Source organism: Pipistrellus hanaki (assembly GCF_964339955.1).
Source record: "Pipistrellus hanaki genome assembly, chromosome: 19".
Classification (NCBI taxonomy): Eukaryota; Metazoa; Chordata; class Mammalia; order Chiroptera; family Vespertilionidae; genus Pipistrellus; species Pipistrellus hanaki.
Genome location: NC_140521.1, coordinates 9,344,492 through 9,366,655, shown reverse-complemented (window position 1 = coordinate 9,366,655; position 22,164 = coordinate 9,344,492). Strand labels below are relative to the sequence as shown.

The following is a 22,164-nucleotide window of genomic DNA, read 5'->3' as shown; positions in this document are numbered from 1 at the left end:
AACATATTAGGGTGATAATGTCCATGCTAGGGTCCAGGCCTTGTGCCTTTTATGACTCAACATCAGCACGTTTTCACTGATCCCCAAAATACTTTCATAATATATAAGTCTCGGGTACAATTTGAGTAGCTTAGAATTTGAAGCTGGACTGCCTGAGTTCAAATGCTGGCTCAGTCAATTGACTGAGTGACCTTGGGCCAGTTACTTCATCATTCCATCCATGCTTCATGCATTATTAAACAACTAAATACATGTCAAGTGCTTAGAATAGTGCCTTGCACATACTGAGCATCATTTATGTGTTTTCGATTATTATTATTCAGCTTTTTCCTGGGCTTTTACCTCCATACTCTAAAAGCTGTGTAGATTTTGCCCTACCTGGTTTGGCTCAGTGAATAGAGCATCAGCCTGCGGACTGAAAGGTCCCGGGTTTCGTTCCAGTCAAGGACACATGCCTGGGTTGTGGACTTGATCCCGAGTAGGGGACATGCAGGAGGCATCGGATCAATGATTCTCATCATTGATGTTTTTTTTTTTTTTAATATATTTTATTGATTTTTCACAGAGAGGAAGAGAGAGGGATAGATAGTTAGAAACATCGATGAGAGAGAATCATCAATCAGCTGCCTCTTGCACACCCCCTACTGGAGATGTGCCCACACCCAAGGTACATGCCCTTGCCCGGAATCAGGACCTTTCAGTCCGCAGGCCGACGCTCTATCCACTGAGCCAAACCAGTCCCGGCTCATCATTGATGTTTCTCTTTCTCTCCCTTCCTCTCTGAAATCGGTAAAACACACACACACACACACACACACACACGCACACACACACATATATATGCAAACACTCTACTTTTAAAAAAGTGTGTGAATCTTAAAATGAGTTGGTGAGAGTGGAGAGAAAAATCTCCATTTGATTCTTTTCTTTCTTTTTTGGTTAATCCTCACCCAAAGATATTTTTTACATTGATTTTTAGAGAGTGTGGAAGGAACGGGGAGACACACACAGAGAGAAACATCTATGTAAGAGAGACACATCCACTGTTTGCCTCCTGCACATGCCCCAACTAGGGCCAGGGATTAAGCCTGTAACTGAGATATATGCCATTGACCAGGAATTAAACCCTTTGGTCTGCAGGTCAATGCTCTAACCATTGAGAAAAACTGACTAGGGCGAGAGACCCTGCCATTTAAGTAATAGTTTGATTCAAAGTATAAAATAATTTTTAATCAATAACCATACCATTTATGTCATATAACTTATGTACCATAATGGGAGGCAGATGGTCATTCTGTAACAGAGCCAGAACTAGAAGTCTTTGCCTAAAAACAACCGAGACATGATGCTTACATGTTATGAGTGATCAACATTTCCACTTGAGGGAGAACATACCTTATAATTCTCTTCATTGTACTCTAATTTCTATACATATAAAATCTCTTTTTAAAAAATATATATATATTTTATTGATTTTTTTACAGAGAGGAAAGGAGAGGGATAGAGTGTTAGAAACATTGATGAGAGAGAATCATCGATCAGCTGCCTCTTGCACACCTCCTACTGGGGATGTGCCCACAACCAAGGTACATGCCCTTGACCAGAATCAAACCCGGGACCTTTCAGTCCGCAGGCTGATGCTCTCTCTATTCACTGAGCCAAACCGGTTTCGGCAAAATCTCCTTTAAAAAAAAAAAAATGTATTTCTATTGATTTCAGGGAGGAAATATATTGCAGGTCACCTAGAAGCCTCTCACTCAATTTTTGGTGCAAAGTCTATTCAAACAGCAGTTATGCCAGAACCTGTCTGGCTCAGTGGATGGAGCATCAACCTGCAGACTGAAGGGTCCCAGGTTCGATTCTGGTCAAGGGCATGTGCCTTGGTTGCGGACAGGTCCCCGGTAGGGTGTGTGCAGGAGGCAGCTGGTCAATGTTTCTCTCTCATCGATGTTTCTTGCTCTCTATCCCTCTCCCTTCCTCTCAGTGAAAATCAATTATATGTAATTTTAAAAAGCAGTTATGACTTAGGTCAGAGGCCCTCCTTGGATTAGGCCATCAGATGGGTCTATACTTGTAATACTAATGACTCAGGGATCTTACAAAAGTTTACTCACCAGGGATTCACTGTATAACCATGTTAACCAGGCAAACTTTCTGCTGCAATAATTAGTAACTCTGACTCAAATTAGTTTAAGCAGTAAGGGCATTTGTCATTTCCCATAGTACGAAGTCTAAGGCAGCTCAGGATGTGAGAGTGAAACTGATCACTGCCTTCCGCATGTCCTCCACCGGGGATCGAGCTAAGTTGATATGGCAGAATTTCCTTCTTTTCTCTCTCTTTTTAAAAAAATCGTCACCTGAAGATATTCTTCCATTAATTTTTAGAGAGCCCTGACTCGTAATTAAACCAGCGACCTTTTGTGCACTGGACAAAGCCCAGCCAACTGAGCCATTCCAGCCAGAGCACTGTGTCCCCTTTTAAGGACAAAGAGCACTTCCTCCAGAAACCTTATGAGATGCCTCTTCCTATCCCCACCCCATTGGGTTACATGCCCATTCCTAAAATAAACACTAGTAAGAGTGGGGCCCCCAGGCCTGAGTTCGACCAAACAAGACTGTGTGTTTGGTTTCAGGAAGAAGAAAGTACTTCTGGGACTAAAACTCTCCCTTACTAGAATTTTAAAAAAAGGTGGCCTGCCCTGCCAGCATGGCTCAGTGGTTGAGCATCAACCTATGAACCAGGAGGTCACAGTTCGATTCCTGGACAAGGCATATGCCCGGGTTGTGGGCTTGATCCCCAGTAGGGGGTTGTGCAGGAGGCAGCCTGTCAATGCTTCTCATCATTGATGTTTCTTTTCTTTTTTTGTTAATCCTCACCTGAGGATATTTTTTTCATTGATTTTTAGAGAGAGTGGAAGAGCGAGGGAAAGAGATACAGAGAGAAAAGCATCAATGTGAGAGAGACACATTGATTGGTTGCCTCCTGCACGAGCCTTGACCAATTACCTCGTGCAGGAGGTAACCAAACGATGTGTTAGTTTTTCTCTGTCCTTCCTTCTCTCTTCCACTCTCTAAAAAAATCAATGGAAAAATAATCCTGGGGTGAGGATTAAAAAAAACAAACAAAAAACAACAACAACAAAAAACCAATTGGAACAAAGGAAATCTTCTTTGGGTGCAGATTCCATAAAGACTGCATTTACAGCACTTGTGCTTTTTTGTGTGTGTTATAAAAAAAAGATCTTTATTGATTTCAGAGAGGGAGGAGGAGAGATAGAAACATCAATGATGAGAATCATTGATTGGCTGCCTCCTGCATGGTCCCCATGAGGGATTGAACCTGCAACCCAGGTATGTGCCCTTGACTGGGAATCAAACCTGTGACCCTTTGGTTCATGAGCCAACGCCCTAACCACTGAGCACACCGGCCAGAGCCATAGCCACTTACTGTATGGTCTTTGGCTGTTTTGTGCTATGATTGTGGAGTAGTTGTGACAGAGTTTGGTCTGTGAGCCTAAACATTTACATGCTGGGGCCCTTTATAGTTTGCTGAGCCCTGATCTAAACAGTTCTGCAGAGGGGCAAAGAGGTAGGAGACAGATCAGAAAAGTACTCTGCCAGGTGAGATGAAGGTTTCAAGAAGGAAGCTTTTTTATGTGGGCTGAATGTGGCAGGGAAGGCCGTATGCAAGATGACTCAACAAGGAGGATTCCCCTTTATCAGCTATTTGAAAATGACTGTGTAGGAGAGCAAAGTTGATTTAAAAATTTCACATTTTATTTTATGGAATATGGTCATTGTTAAGTTGGAGGCATGGAGCATAAGAGCTGTTCTGATACAGACTCTGAAAAAGCCCACCTTCCCATGGTCACTTTTAATGACTAGATCATGATTCTATACATAAGACATTTCATCCATCAGAGCTGAAGATGCTCAACAACATTGCTAACTTTAAAAATTCTGCAGACAAGGTCTATGTAGGCAAACTATAAGCTTTTTACTCAATTGGTGTAGTGTGCACTTAAAATTACATACTCATAAAAAGAAGTTAAGAGAAATTAAAACACACTTCTGTATTTCTTGCCACCTAAGTTAAATTCAGGCCTCTTTTCATACATAATGCAAAAAAGACAACCCCACTGCTAAGTTACAAATCACTGCATATTAGAAATAGTTTCCTCTGGAGAATGCACCTTTTTTAAAGTTAGTAGCACATTTAACATATAATCAACCTAAAGTTAGAAAAGCCACTGTTTTGAAGGCACAGTTTGTTTTCAACTCAAAAGTGGAAATAAAATGTCTTATGGGTCCCACTTAGCATGGAGGATGAGTTCACTGGTCTTGTTGTACCAAAGCCCCCAACACCCAACCCCAGCCTGGGCACCTCTGAGTGTCTCTAGAGCAGTCGTCGCCAACCGGTGGTCCACAGACCACTGGTGGTCCATGAGGTCTTAAAGGTTGGTGACCACTGCTTTATAGGTGGATGTTTTCTTTTTGATCACCATCATGTGCAAAGATTCTAGAGACTCCTTAGGTCTCCCTTTGTTCTCTGAAACACAACTTTGCTTTATAAGGTAGAATCAGCAACAGGTCCTTTGGGGGTGTGGGAAAAGGGGTAAAGATGCAGCAGACAGAAGCTGCTGGCCAGCACATAGCTTAGAGATAGTCCCTTGGCAAATGCCTTAGAATTAGGGGATCTGAACAAAAACATGTCAGAGGAAGACAAACTTCTATGAAAGTGAGAACAAGTTTCCTTCCATATGCTTGGGTTAAAAATATGGGGTGAGGTGATTAGCTTCATTAATCAAAGACAGACAGGGAAGGTACATAAAATAAGGTGCTACTTTGCTTCAAGTCAGTTATATCATTAATCCCATTAGGCATATGGAAGGTTGCAGAAGAGAATGTTTGGCAGTAAGGTGGCCTTTATTTGAAAATAAAAAGCTTAGATCTGAGGTATAATGACTGATCACCATGAGTCTATGCCTCATAACAAGAAGAAACAATTATTACATCGAGGAAGGTGTTAAGCGAGGAAAAATACAGAAACAATTAGAACGACAGTGGAAATATAATTCCTAGGTGCTCTGTGGACTGGCCTCATGTTTTTTAGCAGCCTTTTTGCTGAAAGCCCTGTGAACTTGTTTAGTTTGGGCTGAGTACATGTTTAAAATTTTTCCTTTTACCAGTTATGAAGAGAATAATCATAATGAGCTCATCTGATATATGTCTAACTTTAAAATTACTTTTAATCACATCCTCACGTCCTGGGATATTCATGACATGGATCATACTCCCTGACGTGGCTGTAACTTGACAGTAAATATCTACTGATGGAGGCTGTCAGTAATCTTAGGAAGGTCATGCGTTATGGGATGGACCTTTAACAAATGTATCTAAAATAATGTTATAATAAAAGTATAATATGCAAATAGACTGAACAACCAAACAGTGGAACCACTGTCCAGAAACCTTCTGGACAAATCGGAGGCAGCTGGGGCTGCAAGGGAAGAGGCAGCAAAGGTCTAATTTTGCACGAATTTCGTGCATTGGGCATCTAGTTGTTATATAAATACTGATGCAGTGCTGCAGCACTTTGAAGAAGTTTCCTTTGCTTTAAGGGACTTTGTTTATAGGCTACAAAATGTAAGATCACTTAGCCAGTGCCATGTTTCAAATTGAAAGGCACTGTTATTTAAAAATTGACCTAAACTGCCTTATTAAAATCAGTCCCTTTGAGTGCTCATCTTCAAAATATTTTAATTTGTTTTTTAAAAACACAAAGTGCCTTGTGGCTTCAATTACTTTGCTGGAGTACCAACACAAAAAGAATCCATTTAATTATATAAATCAATTGTAATTAGTGCTTTTAAGTGATTCTTTTTGTAAAATGAAGAACAAGCTGGACCAATTCAAAATGATAATGTAGGGTTTTCTCTTTTAGCCAAATCCTTCTATACAAAGTCAGCATCATTTGTGGAGTTCCAGTCCTGAAACTGGCAGCAGAGAACCAAGTGCTGAGTCAAGTCACCTTGTAAGACATGCAAGGAGAGTGAGTGGGAACCCTGGATGGGTCAAGAGACCCAGGCACTGAATGACCACTGCCATACCTGGGCTGGTCAGGGAGAGCTCCAGAGGAGTGGAGTGCTCAGAGAAGGAAGACCACTGCTTGGCCATGTCTGTGTGAGCTCCATTCCCACCAACTACATAGTGCCCCCGGTGGTCAGCCAGGCACAGCCTTGAGCCAGTGGAGAATCTGCCCCTAATCAGGAACAGAGTGTCAGAGATGAGGGCAACCGGGAAGAAGGACTATCCAATTCTCTGCGTATTTCCAGGCGTCACGGAGAGCAGGGCTGCTAAATAAAGGCATTGGGAAGGAAGGGTCCTCCCACATAAACTGGCTCATAGGGTCCCTTAGCACTCTGACTCATGGTAAGACCTAGGAATGATATACCACACACAGGAATTAAAATTCCACCCACATCTTTCCATATGCTCATTAAAGTAAGAAATGCAGTTTTTTCTTCTCATTCCAGCATGATATTAATCAAAGGGCCACAAAATTATAAGCAAGGAGACTGTGCTCAGACTAAAATTCTAAACATTCGGTTCAAAGAAGTGACAAGTGTTGGCTCTCAGAAAAAGTGGGACACACACTTTCTCATAACAAAATCTCTTAAGACCCACTCGATTATAACATTTGCAAACACATGTTCAATTACATACTAAAGTAATATATGAAATTTCTTGGAAACTTAAGAGATCTTTCCTGTCATGCTAGAAGTACTGACCTGCTGACTTTTCAACTATCACTACTGAAGAATGCAGTCAACATAGGGATATCTGGAGGATATATTTGAACCTAGTGCTCTTGTACTGTGCTCTGATCCTACTTGCTTGAACATCATCTTCCTGAGAAGACCAGAAGTTGTTCTCAAAACCTGGATCGAAGAATCTCTTTCAGAGATGATGGATCATCAAGAGTTTTAAAGCTGATGCAAATGGACATTACTTCGAAGGGTGAAACTCTGGCAAAAGACTTATTTGCAGTGGAGCCCAAATACCCTAGGCTTATGAGTTACTTGTTCACAAAAAGCAATGTAGCTGTGGTTTGTCAATGCTAGATAAGTTTCAGAAGTCAAGTACAGTTATTGGAATCAGTCAAACCATGTCAATGAAATCCACTGCACAAGAGAGTAGAAATTTCCGGGACAAGTTGGTAAGAAGCATACTTGCCCCTAATAAGTCTAAAATCAACATCCTGAATTACTTGCAAGGATGTTCTGTCACAGCTGCAGAGCGGCTGAGGTTTGATACTTGGGGAATCAAGCTTCATGCAGTATCAATGCCCTTTATAGAACAGTTTCACTTAAAGGAGACTGCATCGCATTTTGAAGTGGCTCAATCTATCATCTTCTGCAGAGATTCCCGACTATTCCCATGGCAACGGACTCAAGAGGGGATCACGGCCACTTTACATAGGATCTAGAACTTACATTAAAGTGAATAGAGGGGCAATTACTGGGTTATCTGAAGGGAAGATTGGGAAAATGGCAGAAGACCTGATTCTTACATGTGATTGGATCAAGCTAAGAGGGTCTGTAAGTGAGAATATGGCAGAGCTACTGTCAACACTTCTCAAGGAAAAGGGGGTCGCATCACCAGGTCTTCCTGGAGTTCTTGGAGGAACACTAACTCATAGGCTCCCCACAGCTTCAGATGACTGAGCTGGACTTGCAGGGAACCTAAATGTCATATCAACTCATGTCAACTTTACATCTAACTACATGACAAATTTTTACTAAGTCACAGAAAAATTATACATTTTCAGGTTGCTTTTCTGCACGGGCTCAATCTGCTGGTGTCCAAACTACATTGTGGAATATTGGAGCCAAAGACTTATTACCTTACTACTGACTGTGATACTTGAACCTCTTTGATTATTGAAGAAAGGTTCAAATTATCCCAACCATCTGTTTACCAAGGGTAAGTCTGGATGACTTTCCTGCCCACTGCAGCTCAACACCTGAGTGGGTTGGTGACCAGCAGTAGCAGTGAGGTTCAAACTTGGGCAAGAAATCTACATGTCTTTGTATCAAGAGAATTACATACATTGCTCGACTCAGGTCAATCACCAAGACGACTTGAGCAGTTGCATTGAGTCATCTTGCCCCTCTCTCAGGCCATTTCATTATTTGCTCTTTTTGGTTCACCGGTACCATAAAGAGGAGCCCCCTCGCTGCTGTCTGCCACCAACTCAAACTCAGCACTGTTTTTACCTCAATCTGTAAGGTGGGTATCACTCGCTGATGAAAATCAGATTTATGATCTGGCTCACAAGATTGGTATCTTGGGTCATTACTTGGTAAAAGGGTCATTACCTCGGAACTCATTGGTAATCAACTTACTTATGTGTGGTCTAACTCAATGATCATCTCAGGTAATTAAGGTGATGAGAAGGTTAAAACTAGATAAGATCCAACAATACTATAGCAAGTCTCCAGATATTGACTGATTGCTAGGAATGTTAAGACCATTGACAACTCCAGTTAAGCATAAGAGTGAAGCAAGTGAGACACTATCATTTATGAGAAACACAGGTTGCCAAATGCATACTCTAGTTCACTCCATACCATCTTCTCCTGAGTGGCATCTCTCTTATTTGCTCAAGGCATTTATTGTTTCTAGAAATGTATCATTGATTGTTATATCAAGACACTCCAACAGAGGTCATCTTCAACCTATACCATCTTATTCATGTAGTGATAAAAACTGATGGGGGTCCCAGGACTCATTGAGAAAGTACAGTTTGCTGACCTGTGTGGGGCAGTTGCAAAAAATCTCAGATGTGAACTTTCCTTACCTATGCTAAGTATCATTATTGCCCTCTAGAAGACATTTATGCGGTCAAAGGGCCATGTGAGTCAGTTCTGACTATGGCACTATTCTTCTGTGGTAAACCTGTAGATCTTAGTGATGAGTTGTCAGCCATACAATGTATTAGATCTTTGCCCTGCTGTGTGCCCTGTTGCAGAGGCATTGCATAAAAATGTTGTGCCAACTCTTGTCTGGAGGCATTGGAGGAGTTTCCTGGTACAGTCCTTGAATCTCGAAGGGCAGAATCAGAGTGGACCCAGCATGCCAGTGTCATACAAGAAATATCCCAATTGGTTCAAGAACTCCATGAATACCTCAATATTATAAGGCTATCAATGGGTTTGAAATATTACAGAGTGAAAACATACTACTTACTTATCAACATTAAAGGGAACCAAGAAATTGTCACTATCTAAACCCGGTATACCGGCAACATGTAAAAGCACTACCTCATCCTTCATTGTTAAGCCTGATCCCTCTGTAGCCTTGGGAGATGTTGGCCGACTGCTGTAATTTGCCATTAATAATTTTAAACTTAAGAGAAAAAAAAGAAAAGGAAAAAAAAGTTCTTTCAAATGTTTCCATCGTCATGGAGTGGAAATCCTTCATTGTCTTTAAAGTTGTCGAACTTTTTTTTCTGTGCTTTTTATATTGATATCTAACTTGTCCACTTTGGTTGTGAGGCGGCCAATAATGTCATCTTGCTCCTCAATTTCGGTCTGCATCCCCAAGGCTATGTCCTTCAGCCGGCCCAGTCCAGTGGACAGCTCATCTGTGGGAAAGGAAAGCACATGCAGCCTAAGCAAACAGTGATGGCATTGGGAACTGCTTTCTTGTTCCCTCCTAGATGTTCAGTGACATTTATTTTATTTTTTTTGAGAGGGAGGGAGAGAGAGGGAGGGAGAGAGAGGGAGGGAGAGAGAGAGAAACAAGCTGCCTTTTGATGCCCCATACTGGGGATCAAGTCCACAACCTGAACATGTGCCCTGACTGGGAATCAAACTGTGACCTCCTGGTTCATAGGTCAGTATTCAGCCACTGAGCCATGTTGGCCAGGCTGTTCAATGACATTTAGATTACAAAGTCCTCTTCCTCACATAACAGGCTAACCTCTAGCGTTCTGGTTACATTTTCCAAAATATATGCAAGTGAAAAGGAAATCTGTTTACTCAATAGAAAGTAGTATGTTCTTAATGTAAAATCACTCTTTCCCACACTATCCACCAAAGATAACCACTATTAATATCAATATAATGGTGTTTATCCTTTCAGTGTTTTATAAAGTTCATCTAGACCTATGTATTTTTTCAGCAACCTCTGAACCTTCTAGAAAATTGCTGCCAATTGCAAGATCAATTAGCACCCACAGAAAAGAGCACAGAGGAGCCTGGAAACAAGTTCCCTTCCTAGACCCCAGGGTGAATATTTGGAAGAGGTGCACTGGTTCTTAATAACCAGACCCACTAGCTTGCTCTTCAGGGGCAAGAACTCCGTGTCAGTGGGTAATGCCTGCTCTCTTTCCTTCCATCTCTAGCGCCCTAAAGCTAGTTCCAGCACAGATCCAGAGTGAAAAATATGAGGATCCCAGTTTGGAAACATGTCTGAGAGATAGACCTGGGAATCCCTGTGCAACGGGAGTCCCTGTATCCACCATGCTCAAAAGGAATGTAGTGCTGAGGTGCTTGCTGGGTTCCTTCAGAGATGCCAGCTGGCTGAGCCCCAGGTAACTGGAGTACACTGCTTTTGGCAAAGGTTCAACTCTTGTGCAGGTTACATCATTATTGTTGAAGTTCAAGTTGAAACACAACAAGAGTCCTACTTCCACTCAGGGGAAGTATAGCATGAGAGGAAGTCCAGGCTAACTCCACTGGGCCTAGTGTAAATTCTGACCCTGATCTTTAGGTGAGCTCTGGCCTGGCCCAGGACCCTGACCACATCTGAGGTGAGCCCCCGGTGAGAGAAAGGCCCCTGGGGAACCTGGCCACAACGAGCCCCCTTTCCGAGCTCATTCTATTTCCCTCATTAGGTTGGTCCACTATTGGTAACATATCTTTTCCTTCTGTTCTAAAAAGTTGTAAAATTAATCTCACATTTGTTTTCAAGAGGGATAATGTCTATAAGGTTGTGGTCAGTCTTAGAGTACATGAAAGGTTTACTTGGTACAGATGACTTAAAAAGAACTGAGGGTAAGTTGGGGGAAGAGGCATACAGAGGGATTCTGGGGTTCCCTGATAACACTGTCAACTTTAAAAATGAGTCTTCTTTTTTTTCTTTTAAAAATATGGAAAGCTTCACGAATCTGCACGTCATCCTTGCACAGGGGCATGCTAATCTTCCCGTGTGCACACTCACACACATGCACCTGCACATGGGGGGTAGGAATGGGCATGCCCAGAGCTGCTTTCTGCCCTTTTACTAAGAACAACAGAGCAGAAAAGAGCCAGGGAAAAGAGAAAAGAGGAGGTGTTTTGTAAGCCTCTTAACTGCTAAATTACAGATAAAACACTAAGTGAAAAAAGGCCAGAATCCACAAATTCTGGCACTGGCATCATAAATCTAAGCAGGATCAATGGAAAAAGGAAGTCTTCAGCCCTATGCTTCCTGAGTTTGTTTGTTTATTTATTTGTTTGTTTGTTTATTTTATTGGTTTTAGAGAGAAACCTGTGAGGTCTCCCAAGGCCTTAAGAAACTTATCAGCAACTGGGACAGCCAGGGAGGCAGGTTCCCGTTCATGCAGCAAAGGTCAGAGGAGGCAACACTGACTGAACCACCACTTTGAATAATCACACGAAACTCACTCACAGAGTCAACCCCTATTGTTTGCACCTACAACACTCCTCCATTTGAACTTCAAATGACTGACTTTTCTCTCTTCGATCAAAAAATAATCATTGAGTGCTTGCCTCTTAGGTCCTGGGTGCAAAGTGATGACAAACTGAAACATTCCTGTGTTCTTGGGAATTTATAGTCTGGTCAGGATGACATCAGATAAGCCACTGTAGTGGAAACAATAGGGTGCTCTGATAGACAAGAGGTGGCCACATTAAAGCAAGGCTGAGAGCATGAGGAGCCAGCCTGCAGAGTGGGAAGAAGGAAGGACACACTACAGCAGATGGCAGCTGTGGGCAAGTAAAGAACTTAAAGTGATGAGGGCAGGAGTGTGGAGAGGCAGGCAGGGACCAGAGGCCAGTGTAAGAGACCTGGACAGTAAGGAACCCAGCTGCGTGGCCAGTGTGCTATAAGGGCCACATGAGTGCTTGCTCTTACCAGGACAGCAGTTTCCTAAGTGCTTGATGGTGTTGCTCATGTACCCCCTACCCAGTCTTCAGAGGCAGGTTCTGTTCCTGAGCCTGGTTTGCAGGGGAGAACATGGGGCTCCACATGCCAGATGGCAAGAATGAAGAGAGCAGGGTTCAGGCTGCACTGTGTGGCTTCTCAGGGACTCATGGTCTCTGCTAATGTCATAATCCAGACAAGAGTTGAGAATGAAAAGAAGTGAACAGATCCTAGAGAATGAGGGGTGAGATGGAGATAACTTAAGTGGCTCTGACATGTGATCAGGGAGAGGCAGGCATGACGTTTTAGTCCTGAGAACTTGGGTCCGTACTTGTGCACTGGCCGGTTTGGCTGAACTGCCTGGAAGATAAAGACCTCGAGTAAGGGATCTGTGGAAGTTAGTGCAACTTTCAGTCTTACCTAGATTGTTGTCAATCTTCTGGTGATAGGCTCGAAGGTGTGGGTTCTTCGGATAAGCCTCGGTACTCACAGCAGAAATGGCCCCTTCAGGGATGGAGTCTGAGTTTAGAAAGAAACATCAGGAGAACTTTTTTAACTGATGTCTCTAGAAATGTTGCTTCACTAGATTAACCTTAATCTCCAAAATGGGGTGGATGGAATAAGGTCAATGAACCAGAAACCAATCGAAGAGAGGAGTGTGTGAATGGACAACATGCAGGAGCAGGAGCCCTGGGGGAGGGAGAGATGCTTCCTCAGGGCAGCCCCTCAGAGATCAAAGACCCTCAAGCTACGTGTGACCTGGTCAGACACAAGCACACAAGCTCCGAAGACACAGATACATTAAAGTAAAAGGATGGCAGTGGAATTGCCACAATGCACAACTGCACATGCTCATGGACACAGTGTAAAGGACAAGCGTAAAAAATGAAAAGGGTTAAAAATGAAAGGGATAATGGGCATTATTTTTCTTTTTAAAATTTATTTCTACTTCTTTTCAATTCAAACAAAATAAGGAAAAAAGAAATGATAATGTACTATACATTTGCCCCTAGAAATACTGAACAATACTGAAGCCATTCTACATATACAATGTCATTTTCTTTCTTTCTTTTTTTTGAGTCTCTTAAAACATACCAAATAAAAACTTCCTTTAATTCCTTAAAATCATGTATTTTGGTTGTAGGGCTCCTGCTCCACCATGAAGAGCTCAATTTTTTTTTCCCCTAGATTTAGTTTTCTTTTATTTTGTCCCACAATTTTTGCCTTTCCAGACTGAACTGCACAAATCTCAGTCTTTCCTGATCCCTGGCTCTTCCTCCATCAGGTCTCTCCTTAGCTGTGCCAACCATGACAGAAGTGGATTCTGGTGTTTCCAGGTTGTATCCTACTTTCCTAGAAAGTAGTACAGAAAGCATCTGGTTTCTGGAGCCTTCCATTGAGCCTTGCTTTCTAGGGGTCTACAGAAGCCCCAAGAAGGTCTAAATTCCTTTTTTGGGTAAGGGATGTTTCCGGGTCTGTCATTTAATATCAACAGCATAATTTCACACAAAATATTCTATCTTGCACACCTTTTCCATGCTGCTGCTTCTCTCCTCACTCAAGCTTGGGGCTATATTAGTCTCCAACTGCTGCTATAACAAACTTATCCTTCAGTTCTGCAGGTCGGTAAGTCCAACTCGGGTCTCAATGGGTTTAGAACAAGGTGTCAACAGGGTTGTGTCCTGCTGGAGGATCTTGGGCAAAATCCAATTCCTAGCCTTTTCCAGCTTCTAGAGGTAACCTGCATTCTTTAGTAATGGCCCAATCCTCCGTCTTCAAATCCAGCAGCGCAGCATCTCCAGTCTCCCATTATGACATTCCTTCTTCTGCCCCCTTTTCCACTTAGAAAGGACCTTTGTGATTTCACTAGGCCCAACTAGATAATCCAGGATAGATAATCCAGGATAATCTCTCTACTTCAAGCCAGCTGATTAGCAACTATAATTCCCTCTGCAACCATATTTCCCCTTTTGCCACAACATATTCATACAGAGTCTGGGATTAGGATGGACATCTTTAGGGAGCCATTATTCTACTAATCATAGGGGTTTTCTTACAGTTGGCTTTTCTTTTTAATTTTTTTCTCTTTTTGTTTACAATGGGTTATACCTGCCACCCCAGTAGGGTTATAGCCCCCATCCATCAAGTTCCAACACCAAATCCAGAGGTCTCCCCACAGAATACAAATGTAGGAGGAAGCGCAGGTCCCCACTAACCTGAATCATTCAGCTTCCTGAGGTTTGGGTGGCTGGCCTGGTACTGTGCCTCCTGTTCTTTACTTGTATTTATAGCTTCTTTCAATCTTTTAATAAAAGTTAAAAGGGAAACTTTTAGAAAAGAAAAACAGTTATGATAGTATAGTCAGTCTTTCCAAGTAATGCCTGTGTGAGAAAATCAAGTGTTTCCTCTGACCAAAGCAGGAATTCCATCAGCACAGCTTGGGAGCCCACTGGCCATGTAGCAAGCTTCCAAGACACCTGCTTTAGAAGTGAGCATCTGGTTAGGTGGCCCTCCCTCAGGAAAACAAGGATTCTAGTTCCAGATGGAAGAGGAACAAATGAAAAAACCAATTGGGTACTTGAGACTGGGACTCAGCAAACTTTGACCCTAAGGCCATATCCGGCCTGCCACATGTTTTTGTACAGCCACAAGCAGAGAATGGCCTTTACAGTTGTCCACTGGCAATCACTTAAATGACAGAGAACACTAATAATGAACCTTAAGAATTTCAGTTTTCCATGAATAGTTCTGTATTACATAAAAATTGTACTCAATTATTATTTCCCTCAATTGACTCTTACCACTAACATTTTTTTGTTACATAAGTCTATAAAATATCTTTGATTTTGCTTCCTAGCCTGCAAAGCCTAACTCCAGCTGTAAGCAGGGACTTCTCTTGACAACTCAGAGATACTCAGCTTGCACACAACACCCCACTGAACCCCACAGGTGTGGCACGTGTCTCCAAAGCTGGGCCTCTCACACAATCTGTGCTTCTCCACCTCTGCTGACTAGTAGCCTGGCCACTTCCTCAGCCAAGCTGAAATCCAGTTACCCTCCATTTTGGCCTTCCTTCTACATGAATCATGGAAACAAAAGTCCTCTTACTCTTCCATGTATCCCAGAAACCTGGCCAGACTTTGTCAGGCTAATGATTTTACAGGCCCCTCATGCTCTACTCATGTGTAGAATAGAGCAGGACCTTCTGAAACCTGAGATTTTCATTACTCAGCAGCAGTGACTAAGGTCTACAAAACACAGCTGGTTTCTCCGAACATGACAGTGAGCCCCATGTGTTGCCAGACTGGGTGTATGTGGGAGATGTGTGTGCGGCTTCTGAGCTCACCTGGCCACCATAGAGCGAGAGAGAGTTATGAAACCTTTGTAATAATATTACACCAAACATTTTTATGGGTTAATGGAAGCAGGCTACAAGCCAAAAGAGTACTCTGATACAATACAACTCAAATCACTGCCATGAGAAGAAAAATTTCAAGTTTTTGTGTTATGGCAAATAAGATGCAGATTTTCTGCAATATGGCTACACTAGAGGCCTGGTGCATGGATTCATGCACAGGTGGGGTCCCTTGGCCTGGCCTGCGGGGATTGGGCTGAAACTGGCTCTCCAATATCCCCCGAGGGGTCCCAGATTATAACACACCCTGGAATCAGGCTCCCTCCTTTCTGGTTCTGGGTGCATCACCCTAGAACCACAGTTGCCAAGTCACTTGTGTTGAGCATCTGCCCCCCTGGTGGTCAATGTGCGTCATAGCTACTGGCCAGTGGGCAGGTTGCTTAGGCTTTTATATAGTTTTTATAATAAAAACAGACACTGACTTGAGATATGAACAGTACTAACCTATTTTAACAGAAACTCAATTCTTTTTCTTAAAGGTATTTTTATTGATTTCAGAGAGGAAGGGAGAGAGAGGGAGAAATATCAATGATAACCTGGGGAGTGAGCCTGCAACCTGGCTATGTGCCTTTGACTGGACTCGAACCTGGGACCTTTCAGTCTGCAGGCTGACACTCTATCCACTGAGCCAAACCAGGTAGGGTGTTTTTTGTTTTTGTTTTTTTAAATATATTTTACTAATTTTTACAGAGAGAAAGGGAGAGTTAGAGAGTCAGAAACATTGATGAGAAACACCGACCAGCTGCCTCCTGCAAGCCCCCCACTGGGGATGTGCCCGCAACCAAGGTACATGCCCTTGACTGGAATCGAACCCGGGACCCTTGAGTCCACAGGCTGACGCTCTATCCATTGAGCCACACCGGTCTGGCAGGGTGATTCTTTTATTTTTTTAAATACATGATTTAAAGGCCTGTCAAAATCATGTGCATGATTTCATTATACTTTAGCCCAAACTTTTGAGAATAATCTTTAATTTTAAAATAAAAATCAGTTGGCAACTTGGATTAAATATGGAAAAGTTCACTATAAAGACTTTTTTTTTTTTTTTTTAAGGAATAAGGTGTTTTTAAAAAAATACATTTTATTGATTTTTTACAGAGAGGAAGAGAGAGGGATAGAGAGCTAGAAACATCGATGAGAGAGAATCATCTATCAGCTGCCTCCTGCACACCCCCCACTGGGGGTGTGATAACCTGGGGATTGAGCCTGAACCTGGGTATGTGCCTTTGACTGGACTCGAACCTGGGACCTTTCAGTCCGCAGGCCGACGCTCTTTCCACTGGGCCAAATCGGTTTCGGCTATAAAGACTTTTTAAAGCAAAAATTTGGTCGAGTCACATTTGTACTGATTAAGCTTTCTGAAGTGAATATTCTCTTTCAAACTACTGGGGTCAAACTAAAAGCTACTGGAGCAGTAATTTTACTGGAGATCCATTTACTGATGCTGAATTTGCAGACTGGGTATCAGTAAGAGAAGGTAATTGGAAGTGCTGGAGAAATATGTAGGGGTGGCTTGTCCTGCCTGTTTTAAATTGTTTGAAGAGGAATTCCTTCCCATGAGAAACTTACAAGGTACTTGGGTCTCTTTAAGGCACTAGAAGTGACCTGAGAGTTTTGGCTCTTTGCACTAAGACCCACTTTCTGCTACTTCACATCAGGATGGCTAAAGACCCACTCACCTGCTGTTGGGCTGGGGAGTGAGGATGCCATTCTGTTCAGGTGTAATCTCTGCTGGTTTAGGTTTGAAGTAATTGACGAGTCCCCCAAACACACTCTTAATGCTGTTAATGTGCTTCTGACTGATCTTCAAATCTTGATCCATTTTGTCCACCATCTTCTCTGTGCGTTCTAAGACTCCTCGCTGACGGACGAGTTCCTGGGAAAAGCCAAAGGCGATGGCAATACATGTTGTTGAAATGAAACTGAAGGGCACTTAGGGCAGCTGGAGGTGGGAATGGTGGCCAGGCTCTCGCTGCCCTGACAGTGAACTCTCCCATCACAGTTCAGCTCATCTTATAAACTACTTACCCTCCCACCTTGGCCTGTCCACCTCAATTTGGAGAGTCACAGCAGTAATAAGCACTTGACAAATTCATAGTGAGATTTTTTTGTTTGTTTGTTTGTTTACAAGTGACACAGTCTTTCAAACTCTGAGTCTACATAACTGTGCTGACTCAGTAAGGAAACCAAACATCTTATTTAGATGTTATGATAGAATTGCGGAGAAATATGTAGGGATGGCTGGTCCTGCTGTGAGGCTGGAAGGTCAGGAAGTGAATGCTGCTTTGGTCTCTGGAAGGTTCTGTGAGCTGGAAGCTAGAGTTTATTGTAGGTGATCTGCTGGTCAGGAACTTGTACTAAAATCCTCCTTCAAGGGAGAGGAAAGGACTGGTCTCATGTATCTGTGACCTAGTTCTAATCAACGAGGATGACGGCTTAGCAGAACAAATACCAAGAGTGCCAGGATAGAAAAAATAGTCCAGACAGGCCCTGCCCCCAGCCATTACGAAGGCAGGCCCCAAGTGCTCCCATCCCAAGGCATGCTCCCACCCTTCAGAGGAGGGTCATGTCAGGACTTCTCTATTGGCTCCTGTGAGAACGGGAAGTCACCTAAGAGACAAGGGTGATTGTGAACTCTACAATGTGCCCTCAGCTCTTAGCTCAGGTGTTAGCATTACAGGTGATTCCCCCTCTTCCTTGAGCCCCAAAAGAAGTTTTCTAAAGTTAAACTGGAAAAGAAGATGGTTGAAGGAAAAATCTGATTGGAGATACAATGCTAAGGGACAGCACAGAGACGAGAATCTCAATTCCTCTTTGGCTTTGGCTTTTTGTCAAACACAGAGAACCCAGATAGAACAAGGGGAAGCAGAAAGACAGCTGAAGAGCCTGTGAGGGTGTACACTGCCCCATGTGAGAGGACACCTGCCTAAGAAGTATGTCTAAGGGTCATGTGCGGATGTGAAGACTAGGGAATCATGGCTCACAGAGTGCTCTTTGAAAACCCACACACAATGACAGGCACTTCAAGGTACCCACCAACACTTATTATCAAGCACTCTCTCTGCCAGGCACTGATCCAGGTGCATGGGACTCAGGGCTGAACACCCCAAATCTCTGCCCTAATGGAGCTGACAGTTTAGCAGAGGACAATATGAGAGAAGTTAAATCTGATTTTTCATTTGTTGATAAAAATGCTGTGCTGACAGTCCAAGGAAGGCAGCTAGATCTTTGCTTCACGGAGCTTAGTCTTATGGGAGAAACAGAAAAGGCATGATATACACATGATCAAGGCTCTGCCAGGGTAAACCCCTGACAGGGACTCCTCACATGGTTTAAGAGGGTGGGGTCAGTGAGGCTCCCCAATGGGTTAGAAACTGAAAGCTGAGAAGTTAGAGAGTCAGAGGGTCAGATGGGGCAAGAGGGAGTGGTTGGTGCAGTGGTTTGCAGCAGCAGGCCCACTGGGGGAACTGAGAGAGGAAGAGGAACTATATGTGGTGAGCATGATAGGGAGTAGGCAGGGATGCTGGACAGGACTCAGAAGGGTTCAATTGATGGGCAGAGCTATGGGCTTCACGGGGCAGCAGTGGCCACCACACTCCAACCCCTATTCACAGCCAAGGCATCGCATAATGTCAGATGGATCTCATCATCTTCCCTTAGTAATGCTCTGAATTCCCAAGGGAAAGGTGTCAAAATATTGTTTCTCATATTGAGCTTGTAATTAAACTCAGGTATCAAATGATAAGTAGGGGAGAGAAACCAAGATGGCGGCATAGGTAAATACCTGAACTGCTGCCTCGCACAACAACTTCAAAACTACAACTAAAAGACAAAATGGACATCATCCAGAACCACAGGAAGGCTGGCTGAGTGGAAATTCTACAACTAGAAGGGAAGAGAAAAGCACAGAGACTCAGAGGAGCTGCGAAAGGGAGAGGTTTGGAGGTGCACGCAGAGATGGTTGGCAACTGAGTACGTGGCTGGCTTTTTCAAGCTGGAGGGAGACACAAGCTCCCAACTGCTCTGAACTCCGGGCGAGCCTCTGGGGATCCAGATTCATATGAGGAGAAACTGGACTGTTAGCCAGGCCCCCATGCAGGCATCCATGTAGACATGACTAACCCCCAATGAAGTCTATCATCTATGTTTTTGGCTCTTTTGAGTTAGGAGAACAACCCTTCCCTCTAGAACACAAGAGGCTCCTTTGCTGCCTCCTCCAGGCTCTCACCTGGTACTCATGTGCATCACTTCCCTGCCCCGGAGCCTAGAAGCTCCGGTTCCAGGTTCCAGGCCAGTGTCTCAGCATTACTCCTTGTTCCCTGGGAACATCCGTCTTCCTCCTCCCTCCTCTTGTCTAAACCTTAGCCAAAAAAAACAGCTTCAAGCTTATCTGCTGTTATGATACCTGAGACTGTATCATTCTGATTTCCTCCATTTGTTCTCACTGTTTGCATATACGTATCTTCAAACAGTTTTTAGTTGAATTCCTTGGACTTGGGACACTCAATTAAGTGACCCCTCCACCAGGGCCCTAAGACCTCAGCAATCTTCCCAAATCTGAGTCCTCACTTCCCATTTAGACTCAAAAACAGGAATCCAGTAGATATGACATGTAAGAACCACAAGCTAAACTTCCTCAACAAGGCCAAAGATAGGAAGGTGAGCCAAGTAAGGGAGGGGAATCATCCAAGAAAGGGGCAATGAGGAAATGAAGGAGACGACTATTTGAGAAGTTAATCAATATACCTCAAACTGCCCAAGACCGTAAGTGATCAGGTCAGATGAATTTTACCAGGGAAAAAGTTACAAGGAGACCACAGAGGAATACAATACTTTAGTTTCTAGCATTACCGTTCAAAGCTACATATGCCTAAAATGAATTATTCTTAACTGACATATCAATAATCTACAAACATAAAGAAAAGAATTTTTACAATAATTTTTTTAAACTTAAATAAAATAAAATAAAATAAAACTTAAAGAAATGATGCCCACAAAACCATTAATAGGCAGAGGAGGAATGGTGCCTAAGAAAGAACAATCCTGCCCTGGCCGTTAGGGCATCCACCGGTGCACCAAAATGTTGCCAGTTTGATTCCTGGTCAGGGCACAGCCCGGGTAGTGGGCTTGATCCCGGCCGGTGCAGGGTGTGTTCTGCTCTGGCACCAATGTTTCTTTCTCTCTCTCTCTCTCTCTAAAATTCAATAAACTATTCTTAAAATAATAATAACAATAATAATAAAAGAACCATCCTCATATAAGGTTCTACTCTGAAATTTTGAAAGAACTGACAAATGTGAGTTGGAACAATGGACTGTCCCAGCCACACACGCTGTCTATTTAGATCTTGGTTTGGATTTGAGAAGTGAGGATAAGGCTCTATCACCTGCCCACACTCCTGCTTTGGCTCACTCGGCCGGTGCCCAGGCAGACAAGACCTCACCACCTCTACTGGCCAGGTGGAGAAGTGGTCCCTGATAGGAAAAAATATCAAGGCCTATTTGCTTTCATGCTTCAGACACCAGCAGGCACACAGTGCTCACTCATTCTGGGTCTCTGGGGCGAGGAATGGCGGAAGCCCTTGGGCCAGACTTGTGACCAGAAAATTATGTAAAAGAAACAGACCCTCCATTTCCCTAACCCAGGCTCGGCTGTTCAGATTATTTTCACTCACCTGGACAGTGTGGAGTGTACCTTTGAACTAGGAGTAGAAACAAAGAACCAAAAACTAAGCAGCCTAATGGCTAAGGAAGATTCCTGGGGGCAAACTGCCTCTTTCAAGTCCTCAAGATGCACCTCTCTTTTACAAAGCTAACAGATGATTACAAATCATCAAGTCACTCAAGTACAAGGACCCATTCTAGGCAATTCGAGAACGGCCCAAAGGTCGTGAACAAAACACTTCTTGACCCCTTATGTCATAAGGCTTATGACAACACGGACTGGCGGGCCCAGCCCCAGCCCTGCTCCAGGCTCACCTCGGAAGTGGCGACCCCGACCTTCTCGGACTCGTACATGAGCGACAGGGACCTGTTGGTGCTGGCGGCCGTGGCCTCGGCCCTCCGCATCACCTCCTGCCGCAGGTACTGCTGCCGGTCCCCAGGCGCGCTGGGCCCGTCGGGGAGGTCGCGGACGTCCTTCCACGGTGCCGGCGGGGCGCCCTCATCCTCCGCGTCGTCGTCGAAGGGGTTGTAACTTTTGTGGTAGGCCGACATGGTCCCGGCGCTCGGCTTCTTGTCAGGGCAGGAGCAGGAGGGGCTCGGCCGGCCGAGGCGAGGAACGGCCTTTCTAGGTCCGCAGGGGTCCCGGCTGCCCTCCCGAAGCTCTCCGGAGGCGCCCACCACCCTGGCAGCCCCACGGGACCACCCCCCTCCGTCCGCCGCCGCAACCGTCGGCCGCAGCGAGAGCTTCTTCCGCGCGTCGTGCGTGGGTGACCTCGCGTCGGGAGTGAACCATCGTGCCCAGCGGCCTGGGGGGGGAACCGCGCCTGGCGTGCGCCGCCTGACCTACGGTAAGGCTCTTGGCCCCCCTCTAGTGTGGTACCGCCCACGGCCACGCCCCAACTAGTTTCGGCAACAGAGAGGTCACGTGGTGGG

General features: G+C 44.0%; 1 protein-coding gene and 1 long non-coding RNA gene across 2 annotated transcripts; one reads left to right on the top strand and one right to left on the bottom strand.

The window, feature by feature from the left end:
* The first annotated feature begins 3,222 nt into the window (after positions 1-3,222).
* Positions 3,223-5,052, top strand: LOC311613688. The gene is made up of 2 exons (XR_014793501.1): positions 3,223-4,615; positions 4,656-5,052. It is a non-coding gene; the product is annotated as an uncharacterized lncRNA (long non-coding RNA).
* On the bottom strand, positions 3,756-22,025 carry SNAP29 (synaptosome associated protein 29). Its single transcript, XM_084867851.1, has 5 exons — positions 21,547-22,025; positions 17,248-17,444; positions 14,370-14,455; positions 12,574-12,672; positions 3,756-9,649 (listed from the first exon to the last, which is right to left on the bottom strand). The coding sequence occupies exons 1-5, from the start codon at positions 21,781-21,783 to the stop codon at positions 9,492-9,494; spliced, it is 777 nt and encodes a 258-aa protein (XP_084723977.1). The 5' UTR covers positions 21,784-22,025; the 3' UTR covers positions 3,756-9,491.
* Positions 22,026-22,164: the final 139 nt, after the last annotated feature.

What these genes read in the sequence shown, in the direction of transcription:
- SNAP29 (XM_084867851.1), bottom strand. Translation starts at nt 21,783, where the DNA reads ATGTCGGCCTACCACAAAAGTTACAACCCCTTCGACGACGACGCGGAG. An exon ending in TCGGGGTCGCCACTTCCGAG is followed by an intron (nt 17,445 to 21,546) that starts GTGAGCCTGGAG and finishes GGCTTTTCCCAG; the next exon opens with GAACTCGTCCGTCAGCGAGG. An exon ending in CAGGAAGCTGAATGATTCAG is followed by an intron (nt 12,673 to 14,369) that starts GTTAGTGGGGAC and finishes TTCTAAACTCAG; the next exon opens with ACTCCATCCCTGAAGGGGCC.